The sequence below is a fragment of the Rhinatrema bivittatum genome, chromosome 8 (assembly GCF_901001135.1).
Source record: "Rhinatrema bivittatum chromosome 8, aRhiBiv1.1, whole genome shotgun sequence".
Lineage (NCBI taxonomy): Eukaryota > Metazoa > Chordata > Amphibia > Gymnophiona > Rhinatrematidae > Rhinatrema > Rhinatrema bivittatum.
The window spans coordinates 181,718,558-181,736,303 of NC_042622.1; the positions used below are offsets into that span (position 1 = coordinate 181,718,558).

Genomic DNA, 17,746 nt, shown 5'->3' on the forward strand with positions numbered 1-17,746 from the left:
AACAAATCCCCTTTTAAGCACTGAAAGGTTACCTGGAGTGACACAAAGCTCAATCTATAACCTTGGAGCCCTTGTTCTAAGCACATGGGTAACTGATAAAGCATGAGGTGCCCATAAACTTAAATGGGTGCTCTCTGTCTCAGGGAACTCAAAGACTATTTCAGCCACACAGAAACCAGCCCCAGTAATCACTTCTACTTTCCTTAGTGTGGCTAAGATTGGGTACAAGGGAGACAAGAAATGAAGGGCACATGCTTAGCAAGCAGAAATGATTAAACTAAAGCTGAATTTTAATAAAACAAAATCCATCTCAGGCACTCAAATTTAGCTGTGACTTAATGACTGGGGGGGGGGGGGGGGGGGGGGGGAGTGCGGTGGCAAGGGAATACTGCTGGTATAGAATGTTGTGAAGTGCCAGGACTCAAGTTCAAGTCCTGCCACCGCCAACTACTCATTGGATGACCTTGAACACGATTAGTAAGGGGGGGGGAGGGGGAGGTATCCTGCTTCCCCTTCACCACCTACTGATGCATACAAACTGCTGCCTCATTTTCACCGCAGAAGTTGCTGTGCTTTTTGTAAATTTGGCAAGACAGGTTTGCATTAAAGATGAGGTTCTGGGACAGGAACGGCCTGTAGCAGCCATTATTTATAGTGGAATGGCAATGGGATATAATTAGAGCTTCTTGAAATTGTCAGGCAGGACATACATATGTAATCACTAAGACTAGCTAGTCTAAGTCAGCTCTTGAGAGTCAACTAAAACACACTTCAGCTCAAGACAAAGTAAAAAAGAAAGAGAAATTATATTTAAATACACATATCACTAATTAACAAGGGACATAGTAACAGGCCCTGACTGCAGAATAAAGGCCAAAAGGGGCCATCCAGTCTGTTTGGCAAGTTGTTCAGAGTAAAAACTGCAGCTCTATGTGGGTTACCCCCATGCCTCCTGTTAAGGGTAATAACTGCTGCTCCATGCAGAAACGTAAACCTTAGGTTTTAACCGAGGTTATCCCATTTCTTCGTTTTCACTGGCTAGCCTGGGGTCCTCTGATGCCTAATGAGTTAGTCTAGCAGATTCTAAGTTATAATTGCTGTTATTGGCTCTGCTCTCCAAACCCAGCGTGGACTGCTGCTGAGGAGGGAGGGGAGACAGGGGTGCTTCATCAGGAACATACTGCCAGCATACAGCTGCCCACCCCCGGAAGCTGTGGCAGCTTAGCGCTGAATGATGCGCTCAAGGGCGAGCCATATTCGCGGGTCACTATGATGGTGCTTTTCTGACTGGGCCATCGTGCTGCAGATGGACGGCAGGGGGAAGGAGCACGCTCATACAAATTCCCAGCTGCTGCTCTTCAGGGCCAAACGTTTATGGCTACCGGGCTTCCAAGAGGGGAAAGTATTACAAAGTGGTCCCAGGGCCGCACTGACTGGGGCCCCGGGAAATGGATTTAGACAGTTGAAGGGCCATCAATTATTCAGCAGGCTAATTGCAATCAGCTCCAAGATTCAACTTCACACACGCCATTCAAGATGGGAAAAAACATGAAGTTCAGATATAACCGAATGCCATTTATAGCTCTCTTTCATTCTATTATAATTCACATGGTGATAAAATGACCCTTTTCCCCAGAAAAGGGAAACCTTTGATTATACCAATTTGCAGTGAATTTAATGTTAAAATTTAGTAAAGAAAAATTATATATACGCACTCATACACACATCTCTTCAGTGGCTTAAGACATTCATATTTTACTAATTACTATACTGAATCAGGGCTGAAACCTTAATGCCATCATGAGATGTTGCTCCAGTCCTGGGTTTTTAACTCTCCTCTCAATGTACTCTGGTCCTTCTGCCCCTGCTCTGGGTTTATGAATTTATTTTGCTGGCCGCGCCAGTAGGCACCAACACTGGAGTCTGTCTGAATAATTCTGAACATGGCCTTCAAATGGCAACTTGAAAATGCTTCAGCTCCTGCCAGCTTGCCCCCAGAGGCACCTGTTTGATTCTGGGCCAGTCCTGTGTACCTGTACGTCTTTCTGAGAGCATGCTGGGATTTATGATCTCATAGCACGGAGAGGGCTTGCCCAAAATCATGACTGTGACAGGGGGTCAAGTTGGCAGGTCTAGTTCTGTGATATTTAAGACAGACTATATTTTCTTAAGGCTGAACCTGGCAAGGAGCTTGTGCCTGGATGGACCAGAGTTCGCTGGAGGATGGGAGCTGGGAAGGCAAGACTGCAATAATAATAGTCAATTAAATAATCGTTTAATTTGTGGGTTGGAAAGCCAGATTAAGTCAAACAGCTCATCATCTACTGGATCCCAGAGGCAGCGGGGAGACAAAAGTGACTTGCCCGAAGTCAGACAGCAGTTGCAAAGGGGAGCCTGAAGCTCAGGTTCAGAGGACTTCACTGGACTTCTGTTCTAGTGCTCTAACCAGTAGGCCAAGCCTCCTCCCTGTTAGGATCTCACGATGGCCTGGTGTTAGGTCAGCAGCCCTGGTTGAATCAGAAAGTACTGCATGTGAATTACACCTCGGTTCAATGCGGCTATGAGAACTGTAGAACCCAAGAAAATTATTGCAAAGGTTCCATGCACAACCGCGGCCAGCATGCAGGCTCGATTTTTCTGCATCATTCACACGGGCGAGGTCCGCTTTGCTTCCACCCCACCCCACCCCAAAGGAATGAAAGGCCATACAAACCTGGGCTCTTAAACTGATCCGGGCTGGGAAGATGGTGGAGGGGGGAGTTACTTGTTGAAGCAGCATGCTCACTACGAAGCATCTGAGCCACTCGAGGCCCCATGGAACCATAGTCCGCGTACGATAATGGAGCCCGTTGCTCACCGGGCGAAGGATAGAACCCGTAATCAGGGATCCCTAGGGATACAGTGACGCGATCATTTGGATACTGGACTCGTACTCCATATATTTACTCAACACGAAAAGAAAAGAAGCAACAAATGCATGAATCAAGCGATGCTGAAAAGTTCATCAGAGGCTGGCACCACCTCTATGACCCCCAGGCCTGACTACACCTGCCCGAAGCTGCTACCTTAGGTCTGAGCAACAGGGCCACGGCAGGGGCATAAATGCAGAAGGAGAGTGCCCCCATTTAATCACAATTCATAGGGAGAATTGTTTCCAAACTGCCATTGCTCCTGCTGGAGTTAACTGTGCGTTGGCCTTCCTGGCCTATCCATCACAGCTACAGTGTGGGGCCCAACAGCTTAACCAGGGAAAACATTGTCGACAGGTTCAGTTAGGAAACATACCTACCCTATTAGTGGAGTCTTACCCTCTAAGTACAATTGTTGAATTTTACTATTTAACTGAAATAGTCAAGAGAGTCCTGGTGTGGGTGAGGCTATAGTTTACTGCTGCCTTTTCAGTGAATATTATAGGAGCTCATCAGTCAGCATGGAAGAGGTGCTGATGCCACTGGCTAGTATATTAGCACAGGTACATAACAATTTATAACTCTCTTGACAATGTCAATTAATTAGCAGGGCAGGTACATTTCATGACTGAAACCACACATACACACACACACACACACACACACACACACACACACACTTAATTCAATAGTAGAGAAACTATCCATTATTGTTCAGTATTTTGTCCAAAGGATGTATTCATCTTTTGTGAGGACATAAGCTGTGAGGTTTGAGGGTTTTTACATATACATTTGTCATCATTAAAATAAATAAATAAATACAACCTTTCATCGTCATCAAGCACTTTATCCAGCGTTAATGATGAAAAGGTATGTAACCTATAAACTCTATATACTATATAATAAAACTCTCTTTATATATATATTAATATTGGAAAGGAAGAGAAATCAAAACTGAGACTATCATGTCGCCTCTGTTTAGCTCCAAGGTGCGAGTATACCTGGAGCACTACGTGCACGTCTCTTCACCCCATCTCAAAAACCATATCATGGAACTAGAAAGGCAACAAAGGAAGGGTTCCCTCATGAAGAAAAGCAAAATAGGTTAGGGTTTTTCAGCTTGGAGACAAGACGACTTAGCAGGGATATATGATAGAGGGTTATGAAATTATGAGTGGCATGGCACAGATAAATAGGAGACGGTTATTCTTCTTTCCATGAAGCTACAAGTAGTAGATTTAAAAGTAATTAAAAAAGTGGGGTTTTTTTTTGGTCAATGCACAATTAAGCTATGGGTTTTGTGGCTGGAGGATGTGAAAGAGACCAATTGGTTTATTAAAAAAAACAAAAACAAAAAACAAGCTTTGGACAAGTCTCTGGAGGACAGCTCCATTAACAATTATAGCCAGGCAGACTTTGGAATCACTACCTCTTACTTCTGGGAGTCAGCAGCAGGGAATGGATCTGCCGAGTGACTCAGACTGGCCTCTGTCGGAGACAGTATGCTGGGCTTGATGGATCACTGCTCCGACCCCACATCGTACTCCTTAAGCTCTTAACATCCTATCCAAAACATCTCTCCTACTTGAGACAGACTAAAGCCCTACCCCCTTTGGCATTCCACAGACAATGTAACTAGAATGCACGTTTAAAAAAAAACATTCCAGAAATCAATGGTCACAAAAGAGATTAATAAATGATGTGAAATTAAATTTTTACTTGCTTGCTAGTCATGTACAACCAATAACATAGTAAACAACAAAACAAATACAAAAATAAAATACAGCCAACATAATAAAATGCAAATACATAAGCCAAACAAATACAACTTAATTTAAAATAATAAAACCATAATATATACAAACTCATACAATTTAAATATCAGCTATCTCAAGTTTCATATTAGCTAATATTAGCCTAATATAAAATTTCTCTTAACAAATCTTCAAAAATCTCAACAAGTGTCAAACTATAAAAACCAAAGAGTCAAGAAAAACAAAACCTAGCGCATATTACAAAAAGGTCAGCGTAAAAAAGCCAAGCTTTTACTTTTTTTTTTTTTACAGAAAGTCAAATAATCTTGACTTATTAGAATCTTTAAAGACAATTTATTCCAAAGGGAGGGTCTGCTGCAGTTAAAAGCACAACCCTGAGGCCATAAAAGCTACACAACTTTCAATGAAGGAGCAATTAGCAATGCAGCCTGACAGGACCTCAGAGCCTGTTTGGAACCACAAGGAACGATATTGGTATATAAATAGCCCTTTGCCTTTCAGCGCCTTAAATATCAAACATGTGGGTCATTTACTAAAGGTTTTCTCCCATTTTGTGTCTATGGAAAAAAATGCTTAGGACATGACCCCCATAAAATCAAATTGAATTCTGACTACAACTGGTAGCCAATGGAGGTTGTGCGATACCAGGGTCACCCTCTCATAAACTATGTCTGAAACAACATGGGCTGCAGATTTTTGAACGAGTTGTAGGAAATTAGGATACTTTTTAGGCACGGGAATAAGGCAGCTGGTGACAATAATTTATATGGCTGAGGATTAGAGCCTGTGTTATATGCTTTTTAACTGATGTCGAGTAAATAAATGATAGGCTTGTCTAATCAACCAATGATAAGCAAAACAGGTGATGATAAACCCTCATCATCCTCCCCTGCTCTGATTTCTTACCTGGACCTTAACCAGATCAGAAATCTTGGGGAGATGTAACATGAGACTCCAACTATGGCACACAGACAGGCTGATGAGCAGATAGTGGTTTACTCGCTCCCTTGCTCAGCTTAGGACAAATGCCTTGCAGATGTCTGCACATTCATTGCAAGGTTAGGACAGAAGTTTATTTCTTCTTCCAGGTGGGTACATTTTAAGTGGATTTTTATTTGCGTTTCAGAAGGGTGGAGGGGAAGAAAACAGAGTTGCTTACCTGTAACAGGTGTTCTCTGAGGATAGCAGGATGTTAGCCCTCACACATGGGTGACATCATCAGATGGAGCCCCGATGTGGAAAACCTATGTCAAAGTTTCTAGAACTTTGAATAGACAGATTGAGCATGCCCAGCATGCCCTAACACCAAGCATCCACGCGGGGTTCCTCCCCATTTTTGTAATATAGAATTATTATTAAAATAAAAAAATAGGAGAAACCCAACTCCCCGGGGTGGCAGGTAAATGTCATGAGGACTAACATCCTGCTGCCCTCAGAGAACACCTGTTACATGTAACTTTGCTTTCTCTGAGGACAGCAGGATTGGTAGTTCTCACACATGGGTAAATCCCTAGCTATAGGCTGCACCCCAACACAAAAGGGGAGCAACAGACACCAAACCAGGTGCCAATGGGCACAACAACACTGGTACTGTTGCTAACAGAGAGGTAGACAGCCTGAACACAAACAACGGGCCCTAGGCAGGAGAAATGGGTTCTACACTTCAAACAGGTTCCGGAGAACAGACTAGCCGAACCTACTTTCACATCGGCCATCCCTATCCAGAGACAGTAATGTGATGTGAATGCGTGGAGAGAACTCCACGTCGCCGCCTTGCAGATCTCCATGGAACTGCTCACAAGTGGGTCACTGATGATGCATGGCTCTGAAGGAATAAGCCTTGACATGACTACCAAGATGCAGTCCTGCCTGGGCATAACAGAAGGAGATGCTATCTGCTAGCCAACTGGATAGTGTTTATTTGGCATCGGCAGCGCTCTACCTATTCCTATCAAAAGAAATAAAATGTTGGATGGACTGTCTATGGGCTTCTGTCCACTCCAGACAGAAGGCTAAGGCTCGCATGCAATCCAAACTGTGCAGTGCTTGTTCACCTTGGTGCAAATGGGGCCTGAGAAAGAATATTGGCAGGATGATTGACTGCTTAAGATGGAAATCCATCACCACCTTAGGCAGGACTTAGGGTGCATATGCAAGACCACCCTGTCATGATAAAATTTAGTATAAAGTGGATAAGTCACTAAGTCCTGGCGCTCACTGACCACCACCAAAAATGTGACCTTCCAGGTCAGGTATTTCAGGTCATAGGTGTGCAGTGGCTCAAAAGATGCTTTCATCAGCTAAGCTAGCATCATGTTGAGGTCACAAGACACAGCAGGAGGCCTTAGGGGACGCTTCATTTGAAGCAGGCCCTGCATGAAGCGTACAACTATAGGCTGTACAGAGATGGGCGTACCATTTACACCTTGGTGGTATGTGCCAATTGCACTGAGATGAACTCTAATGAAGTTGGACTTTAAACCAGCCTCTGATAAGTGTAGGAGGCAATCAAGCAATTTTTGTGTGGGGCAGGAGAACTGATCTAGGGCCTTTTGCTTGCATCACACAGAAAACCTCCTCCACTTCAGTCCATAGGACTTTCTAGTGGAAGACTTTCTAGAAGCCACCAGGACCTGAGACACATCCTCTGAAAGATCAAGTGGCTGCAGGATTAACCTCTCAACATCCATGCTGTTAGCGACAGGGCCTGGAGGTTGGGATACCACAGCTGCCTTGATCTTGTGTGATGAGATCTGGGGGAAGTCCACAGACTGATCGGTCTCTGGATGGACAACTCCTGTAGGAGTGGAAACCAGACCTGTCTTGGCCAATGAAGGGCTATGAGAATCATAGTCCCCTTGTACTCGCAAATCTTCAAGAATCTTTGCCACGAAGGGAATCAAGGGTTACGCATACAAAAGACCCTTGAACCAATGATGGGTGAGGGCATTGGAGGCTGGTTTGCCTTCTGACCTATACAGGGAGCAGAACCGAGGAACGTTCCTTTTGCAGGGGGATGTGAACAGATCCACGTCCGGGCTCCCCCAGGGGCAGAATATCTGATTTGCTACCCCCGGTCCAGGGACCACTCGTGAGGTCTGAAGGCTTGACTCAACCTGCCTGCTACCATGTTCTCCATCCTGGCCAGGTACATGGCCCTGAGCACCATCCCGTGGTGGACCACTTCCTGACACAGGAGGAATGATCCCATGCCATCCTGCTTGTTGACATACCACATAGCTACTTGATTGTTGGTGTGGATCAGGACAACTTTGTTGGACAGCTGATCTCTGAAAGTCCATAGTGCATACCTGATTGCCTGAAGCTCCTGGAAATTGATTTGACAAGAGCGTTCCTGGGCGGACCAAAGACTCTGAGTGCTGAGCCCTTCTACATGAGCTCCCCACCCCAAGGTGGGTTCATCAGTTGTTAGGTCAATTTGGGTACGGAGACTTTGAAACAAAATCCCCCTTTTCAGATTTGTAAGCACCCGTCACCAGGACAATGAGTCTGAGAGAGAGAGGGTGATTCAGAAGCAATCCTGGAGGTTCTGAGCAGCCTGGCCCACTGTGACCTCAGGGTCCATTTGGCTCTGCACATGTCTAAACTTGCCAAGACAGTAACATGGATGGTTGCAGCCAACTGGCCCAAACTTAACATGTGCCAGACTGACACCTGCTGGATTTCTGCTGTGATGGTCGTAAAGGTGATGGCCTTCTGGCAAGGCAGGAAGGCCTTGGCCTGAGCCTTGTCTAGCAGGGCTCCTATGAAGTCCAATTGACGTGACAGACTGGGATGGAACTTTGAATAGTTGAGAATGAACCCTAGTGACTCCAACACCCGGATGGTCAAGCTCATGGACCTGGTGGCCCCTATCTGAGACGTGCTCTTGATTAGCCAACTGTCCAGATACGGGAAAACATGCACTCCCAGCCTGTGGAGGTACGCCATCACTATGGACAGGCATTTTGTGAAGACCCATGGGGCTGATGCGAGCCCTAATGGCAACACCTGGTACTGGATGTGCTGTTTCCCCATGACAAACTGTAGATACTTCCTGTGACAGGGGAACATTTCGATATAAGTGTATGCATCTTTTAGATCAAGGGAGCATAACCAGTCCACTTTTTGCAAAAGGAGGATCAAGGTGCCCATGGAAAACATCTTGAACTTTTCTTTTCTTAGAAACTTGTTCAAGGCCCTTAGGTCTAGGATGGGAAGGAGTCCTCTTGTTCTCTTTGGAATCAAGAAGTACCTAGAGTAGAATCACCACCCTTTTGCCCTGGTGGTATGGGCTTGACCGCTCTGGACATTAAGAGGGAGGACAGCTCTGCTTGTAGCACCTCCTGATGTACTACTGGCCCCCAAAAAGGGCATGGAGAACAATTTGGCGGGACACCTAGTAGGTTCAATTGGTACCCCTGATGAATGATGGACAGAACTAAGTGGTCTGAGGTTATACTGGACTACCAGTTCACAAAGAATGGCAGCCTTCCCCTGACCAGAGGGTTCAATGTCCCAGGTATGGGCAAACTGGCATATGCTCCTTACGACCCAGTCAAAACCCAGTCCCCAGAGTTGACATGAGATGCTGATTGGGGCTTGGGAGCTCTTTTCTGCCTAGGATAGCTGCGGGAGCCCTGATGGGGTTGAAGGGATCGAGAAGGCAGAGGATTGTACTTCCCTTTGGCGAAAGATTTTCTAGGCTACAGCCTCCTGTATGAGGAGGATGGGTCTGGAGTACTGATGGAGATCTGTTGAAGGGTTTCATGGTGGTCCCGGAGTTGGACCACAGCATCCCTCACCCTGTCTCTGAAGAGAGTCGCTCCAGTACACGGCACATTAGCGAGTTGTTCCTGTACCTCTGGTCTGAGATCCAAGGCTGCAACCATGCCATTCTGAAGGATGCCGATTCCTGCTGCAGAGACCCTCGATGCAATCTTGAAAACACTGTAGGTCACCCAGACCTAATGGATTTCCGCATTCCAAACCCTTGTGCACCAGTGGCATGAGGGTGTCCTACTGCAGTTGAGGCAGCTGCTCGGCCACCTCCTGTACCTGCTTCCAGATGTTCTGCGAGGACTGGCTCATGTAGAGCTGGAAGATAGCGATGTGGGCAATAAGTATAGCCCCTTGAAACACCTTCCTCCCAAGAGCATCCATCGCTCTATGGTCCTTCCCAGGGGTGTCGAGGAATGAGTCCAAGAGTGCTTGGCCCTCTTGAGGGCGGATTCGACCACCACCGACAGGTGGGATAGCTGACACTTAATGAATCTGACAGCCTTCTGGACGAGGTAGACCCTGTCTGCCTACTTAATGGGAGGCACTGTGAGGAGTTGTTCCCATATTCTCAGCAGCAACTTCTTAAGGATCTCGTGCACTGGGACCACCACAATCTCAATTAAGAGGCTCCTTAAACTGGAGGATCTCAAGCTTTTTGTGCCTGGCATCCTCCTCTGTTAATAACTGAAATGGGATGGCTTCTGCCATTACCCTCACACAATCTACGAAGGTTACATCCTCAGGTAGAGATTTCCTTCGCTACTCTGGAGCAGAAGGTTCTGAAGGGAGGCCCTTGGAGCCTTCATCGGAGGTCTCCAAAGCATCATCCCTCCAGGGGTAATAGGTTCCTCAACCTCACTGTAAGCCACAGGGGATAGGTCCCTAGGTGCTTGGCCTTCGTCCAGAGGTGCAGTCACCTGTAGATCTGGACTGGGGGGGGGGGGGGGGGGGGGGGGTGGTGGCAGGCCTTGGCATCTCTGCTGGCCTCAGTGAAGCTTCCTCCTCGGAGGAACCAGCAACCACCATATCGGCAGCGGAAGGCTTCAGTGCCCTGATGGGCACCGATGCTGTCCCGGGAACCGGTGCCAGCTGGGTCAGTAACGCACCAATGAACAAATTGAGCTTCTCCAGAAATGGCACTGGGCCTGTTGCCGCCGGTGCCCAGGACCGAAGTCCTGCAGGGCCTGGTCCACCGCTAGCTGGACGGCGCTCCAGGTCCTCCTCGGACCCTTGAGGTGGATCAGTGACTGGCATCAGGACTGGTGGAGACTGTCTCATACCCCCGGCAACAAGGATTGGCACTCCTCGCTGCAGGATCACTTTGGGGGCAATGCGGTAAAAGCCGGTGCAGCCCCATGCATGGACGGGGATCAGTGCCAATGCTTCTTCAGCTTCCCTCAATGGTTGGTCTCTAGTGCCCCTGTCCACCAGCGACATTGATGGAACAGACGGTCCCACCGATGTCGATGGCTCCCTGTCCATTGGTGTGGCTCCTTGGTCCTTTGATGCTGATGGCTCGGACTTCTTTGACCTGAAGAGCTGCTCCATCTTGTCGCGTCAAAGCAGACGTCTCTTCGGGGTCATCTGGGCGCATAAGCGGCAACCCTGGATGTCATGTGATGCCCCCAGGCAAAGGACACATCTCTCATGTGGATCTGTAATGGACATGGTCTTCGGGCATTGGGAGCATCGCCGAAAACCAGACGTGGCCATGAAAGACAAAACGAAAGGGGGAAAGCCGAAGGCGATGGCGGCGAAAGCTAGTGGGCACCATTGCACCGCCACCACGGGGAACTGACCATGAAAGGAAACTTACTCAGATCGCCAAAAACCCTGACTAGGAGACACTATGGGAGGGCACCAAGAGGGATCAGGTGTTGGACCAAGGATAAAACTGTGAAAAATGTGAGAAAAAACAAGTTTTCCACAAGGGCAAAATTAGCCAAAATGAGCTCATTCACACCGCAGGGCTTACACTTAGCGGAAAAAGAGAGACTGGAGAGGGACCCTGCGTGGACTCGTGGTATTGGGCATGCTCAGTGTGCCTAGTCAAAGTTCTAGGAACTTTGACATAAGTTTTCTGCATCGGGGCTCCATCTGATGATGTCACCCATATGTAAGGATACCATCCTGCTTGTCCTCGGAGAATGATTTTATTTTTTGTTTGGTATTTAATCATGCAAAAAATCTGGCACTGGGAGAAGTTACTTGACCTCCTGCTGCTTCCTCACCCATCACAGATAGTTTCAACTGAAAACAAGGCAAATGTAGAAGCTCCACTCACAGGTGGAGAAAAAAATAAAATGTAAAATGATCAATAAGTCATTTTCAGCAAGCAATCACCACCCACAGTATGTCATATTGTGGCAAACTTATGACACTTGTTTGCTAGTTAAAGACTGGAAGATGTGAGCTTCGATAAAGAAGAAATCATTGAATAGTCAAGTCTTCATGCTAAGAATCAAACAGCGTGGCTAGATAGGAGGAATTACATGTGCGCCTGTGTATGCTTATATTTGGGTCCATGAATCTGAAATCTCTGCGAGTCTGTGTCTATATCTCACTGGATGTTTGTATATGTATGTATATCTCTGTGTCTGTATATCTATGTTTATATATGGTGTATCACCATATGTGTATCTAGTGTATGTATCTCTAGCTCTATGTAATTACTCTACTTATTAATCACTACTTGCAGCGATGTACAGTATCCACAATACATCAAATAAATACAATCAAGGTGTGTGCATCTGTTGGTGTCTGTGAATGTATATGTATAAATATCTATACTTGTGTGTGTCTGTGAATTTGTATCAATATCATGTATGTGGGAGTATGTGTTTGTTTATAAATCTCTCTGGATGTTTGTATGTGTATGTCTCTGTGTATGCAAATAATTGTGTGTAACTGTATCTCTCTGTTTATCTAGATTTATGTGTATATAAAAATCTGTCTCTGCATATACATATCACCAAGTATGTTTATCAGTGTCTGTGTATGCGTAATGTGATTACACTCCTGTGTGTGTATCTATCTCTGTGCATATCTGAGTGTGTGTGTGTATATCTATCTCTGTATGTGTATTTTTGTATGTCTCTGTGTTTGAATATGTGTGTGTGGTTACATTTCATAGAAGGGTTTACAGGCTATGATCTCCTTAAGAACATAAGAAATTGCCATGCTGGGTCAGACCAAGGGTCCATCAAGCCCAGCATCCTGTTTCCAACAGAGGCCAAAACCAGGCCACAAGAACCTGGCAATTACCCAAACACTAAGAAGAACCCATGCTACTGATGCAATTAATAGCAGTGGCTATTCCCTAAGTATAATTGATTAATAGCCATTAATGGACTTCTCCTCCAAGAACTTATCCAAACCTTTTTTCAACCCAGCTACACTAACTGCACTAACCACCTCCTCTGGCAACAAATTCCAGAGCTTTATTGTGCGTTGAGTGAAAAAGAATTTTCTCCGATTAGTCTTAAATGTGTTACTTGCTAACTTCATGGAATGCCCCCTAGTCCTTCTATTATTCGAAAGTGTAAATAACCGAGTCACATCTACTCGTTCAAGACCTCTCATGATCTTAAAGACCTCTATCATATCCCCCCTCAGCCGTCTTTTCTCCAAGCTGAAAAGCCCTAACTTCTTCAGCCTTTCCTCATAGGGGAGCTGTTCCATCCCCTTTATCATTTTGGTTGCCCTTCTCTGTACCTTCTCCATCGCAACTATATCTTCTCTTCTTCCTTGTATAGCAGAGTTGCTTATCTGTAACAGGTGTTCTCCGAGGACAATAGGATGTCAAGTCTTCACACATGGGTGACATCAAAAAATGGAGTCCAATGCAGAAAACTTATCACTAGGCACACTGAGCATGTCCAGCATGCCCCATACCACATATCTATGCGGGGTCCTTCTTCAGTCTCATAATATAGAATTACAATAAAATAACAAATAGAAGAAACCCAACTCTGCGGGGTGGCGGACGGGTTCCATGAGGACTAACATCCTGCTGTCCTCGGAGAACACCTGTTACAGGTGAGCAACCCTGCTTTCTCGGAGGACAAGCAGGATGGTAGTCCTCACACATAGGGAGCAACCTGTAGCTAGGAGTTCACCTAACATAAAAGGGGACCAACAGACACTCAAACCAGGTGCCAAGGGCACAACACCACCAGTGCTATTGGTAACTGAGGAGGAGACAACCTAAACCCAAACAGGCCCTAGGTTGGGAGAGTTGGGTTGTACACCTCAAACAGGTTCCGAAGGACAGAGTGGCCAAACCTACTGTCGCATCGGCTATCTCTGTCCAGACAGTAGTGTGATGTGAATGTGGGAGAGAACTTCACATTGCAGCCTTGCAGATCTCTTCCATGGGAACTGCTCGCAAGTGGGCCACTGATGCTGCCATGGCTCTGACAAAATGAACATTCACATGACCCCCCAAGATGCAGTCCTGCCTGGGCATAACAGAAGGAGATGCAATCTGCTAGCCAATTGGATATTGTCTGTTTGGCAATGGCAACGCCTAATCTATTCTTATCAAAAGAAATAAAAAGGTTTGTGGACTGTCTATGGGCTTCTGTCTACTCCAGGCAGAAGGCTAAGGCTTGCTTGCAGTCCCAACTGTGCAGTGCTCGTTTGCCTTGGTGCAAATGGGGCCTGGGAAAGAATATTGGTTAAGATGGAAATCCATCACCACCTTAGGCAGGAACTTAGGGTGTGTATGCAAGATCACCCTATCATGAGTAAACTTAGTATAAGGTGGTTAAGTCTCTAAGGCCTGGAGCTCGCTGTCACTCTGCGTTGAAGTGACAGCCACCAAAAATATGACCTTCCAGGTTAGGTACTTCAGGTCACAAGTACGCAGCAGCTCAAAAGGAGCTTTCATCAGCTGAGTCAACACCACGCTGAGGTTCCAAGACACAGCAGGAAGCCTTAGGGGATGCTTCAATTGAAGCATGCCCCGCATGAAATGTACAACTATAGGCTGTACAGAGATGGGCGAACCATCTACACTGTGGTGGTATACGCCAATTGCACGAAGATGAACTCTGACAGAGTTGATTTTTAAGCCAGCCTCTGATAGGTGCAGAAGGTAGACAAGCAGTTTTTGAGTGGAGCAGGAGAACGGTTCTAAGGCCTTTTGCTCACACCACACAGAAAACCTCCTCCACTTCAGTCCATAGGACTTTCTAGTGGAAGACTTTCTAGAAGCCACCAGGATCTGAGAAACATCCTCTGATAGATCAAGCGGCTGCAGGATTAAACTCTCAACATCCAGGCTGTGAGCGACAGGGCCTGGAGGTTGGGATGCCACAGCCTGCCTTGATCTTGCATGATGAGATCATGGGAGGCATTGTGAGGGAGTGTTCCCAAATCCTCAGCAGCAACTCCATAAGGTTCTCGTGTACCAGGACCACCACAATCTTAGGAGGCTCTACGAACTGAATAACCTCAAGCATTTTGTGACTGGCGACTTCTTCAGTTAAAAGCTGGAAAGGGATGGCCTCCGCCATCACTCTGACAAATCCTGCAAAGGTTAAGTCCTCAGGTGAGGGACTTCCTCTGCTCTTCTATTGGAGAAGGGTCTGATGAAGACCATGCAAATCCTCAAAGGAGGATTCCATCTGATCATGCCCTCAAGTGTCATAGGGACCCTCATCCTCATTGTATACCACAGGGGTTGGGGCCCTAGGAGCTGGGCCAACATCTAGAGATACAGGCACCAATGGATCTGAACGGGGGGACTACTAGCCTCGGCTTCTCCACTGGCCTCAGCAGAGCTTCCTTCTCAGAGGAACCGACAATGTTATTGGTAGGGGAGAAGCCTCGGTGTCCCACCGGGCACTGGTGCTGCCCCAGGAACAGGCACCAGGTGGGTTCTGTAAGGCACCAATGAGCACACATTGAGCTTCTCTAGAAGTGGTACGAAAACAGGTGGCACCGGCTCCGGTGCCACGGGACCAAAGCCTTGCAGCACCCACTCCACCTCTAGCTGGACTTGATGCATCAGTTCCTCCTCAAATGTTTCTGATGCCAACACTGACTGGGAGGAAGGAGGGGTGGCCAGATCTTCCTTGGACCCACAAGGAGGGTTGGCGACTGGCATCAGGATCGGTGGAGACTGTCATGGACTCCGAGCATCAATGGAGATTTGGCGCTCCTTGCCACAGGGTTGCTTCAAGGGCATCACGGCAAAAGCCGATGCATTCCCATGACCAGCATCGTGCATCAACGGGGACAGATGCCACTGCTATTTGGTTTACCCACAATGCTCGGCCCAGCCTTTCCCCGGTGGTGAGGTCGAGGATGTTGAACCTGACGTTTTGGCCCGGAGGAGATCTAAAAGTCAGTCAGTCTCTGGCACCCCTATCCACTGGGGACCTTGAAGGAAACCGATGGTTCCGCCGATGTCGATGGCATGGTGTCCATCAGTGCAGCTCAGAGGTCCGCTGATGCCGATGGCTTGGACTTCTTCGACCTGAAGAGGTTGTCCATCTTGTCAATTCAAAGCAGACGTCCCCCTTCAGGGTCATCTGGGCGCACAAGCGGCAAACCCGGACGTCATGCAATGCCCCCAGGCAGAGGATGCAAACCTCATGAGGATCATTAATTGACATGGTCCTCGGGCACTGGAAGCATTAATGAAACCAAACGCGGTTAAAACAGGGTAAAACAAACGGGAAAAACATGGAACGATGATGGCGGGCATCGATGAAAGATGGGCACGAAGGCACTGCCACCACTGGGGGAACCAACCAGGAAAGGGAATTTACCCAAACCAACCAGGAAAGGAAATTTACCCAAACTATGGGGAGCCACCGAGAGGGACCCGGCGACGGACCAAAGAAAAGACAGTGAAAAACTACAAAAACAAAGTTTTTCACAAGGCAAAAAAATCAAACATTTTACAACTTTATCAAACCGTGAGGCTCACAGCTCCATGGAAAAAAAAGAGACTGAAGAGGGACCCTGCATGGGCATGTGGTATGGGGCATTCTGTGCATGCTCAGTGTGCCTGGTCAAAGTTTCTAGAAACTTTGTATTCAAACTATGTATTCAAAGTTTCAAACTATGTATTCAAAGTTTCAAAGTTATGTATTCAAAGTTATGTATTCAAAGTTTCAAACTATGTATTCAAAGTTTCTAGAAATGCAAAGTTTCTAGAAATGCAAAGTTTCTAGAAATGCAGCTCCAGCCATGCATGGCTGGAGCTGCATTTCTGCAGTGACACTGCTGCAGCTGCTCGTCCGGCTGAAGCTGTGTGCTCCCAGGTGAGCAAGCCTGAGAATTTATGACTGGGTTGAGGGGTTTCACTTAGTTGTAAGGGCCATAAAACAAATCAAATAGCAAACATTTTGCAACTGCAATGGACAAAACTGTGACCAACACAGTGTTCATGACAGCTTTGCCCCCCCCTCCCCAAAAAAACCGAAAGGGCTATAGCGAATATTTAATTACTGCAGCTCCATCGGGAAGATAAAAGCAATTGCTATAGCCCCCCTGAAACTCAAAGCTTTCTGATCAGGCAGTAAGTATAGGCCCTATCTAGCAGATAAAACAGTGATTCTTCAGCACTCAGTGCAGCTTTCCTAGAACTATTTATTTTGTTTACTGTTTTCAGCCAGAGCTGTGTGTCGTCCCCCCCCCTGACGCATTTCAGTAACTATAGTGCAATCTGATGGCAATTATCCCACCAATCATTTCCCATCTCGATGCCTCTTAGGGGGCTGACAATGTCCTTGCAAATATAAATTGTACATCCTTGGCAGTTCCACATTCTCCCAAATCCTAGTATTTTATTAGCCTAGCAGATTCACTCAGAAATCTGAATTTTCTTATTGACTGGGCCTCACTAAAACAGGAAGAGGGAATGAGGGAGCAAAGAAGGAACTGGAATGTGTCGGAAACAAATTCCGTCTTCATGTCAAAAGGAACAGGTCCTGCTTTTTTACCCCCACTGCACGCGCAGGCTTGTGGTTCTGCTTTTTCCATCAATTTTTCCCTGAAGAAACTCAAAACTGCAAATTTATGCAGGCCTTGGGGTAAAGCCGGCACTGGATTAAGCCTGTTCCTTATGACACAAACCCAACTGGTAAGTCTAAATTTTGCCCTTGCCACCTCCTACCTCTAAAATGGTGCATGGCCACAGAAACATTTTTTCCAGGCCGAATGATCCAGCTGAACCTCTGCTGCTAGTATTTCTGTAAGCAATGTCGATGCAGATGAAGCTATGCTAGGTACGACATTTAGACCAATGAGTACATTTAACAGAAT

The 17,746-nt window shown here is 46.5% G+C and overlaps 1 protein-coding gene across 4 annotated transcripts in view; it reads right to left on the minus strand.

Annotated features, from left to right (window-relative positions):
• The window catches only part of MSI2 (musashi RNA binding protein 2), a 398,820-nt gene that overhangs the window by 23,610 nt on the left and 357,464 nt on the right, over positions 1-17,746 (minus strand). For 2 of the 4 annotated variants that reach the window (XM_029611877.1, XM_029611875.1), the window contains one exon: positions 2,714-2,890. The exons of the other annotated variants lie outside the window; for them this stretch is intronic. In XM_029611877.1, coding sequence (XP_029467737.1) covers positions 2,714-2,890 — 177 coding nt within the window. The remainder of the gene's footprint in view (positions 1-2,713; positions 2,891-17,746) is intronic. 4 annotated transcript variants of the gene reach the window in all.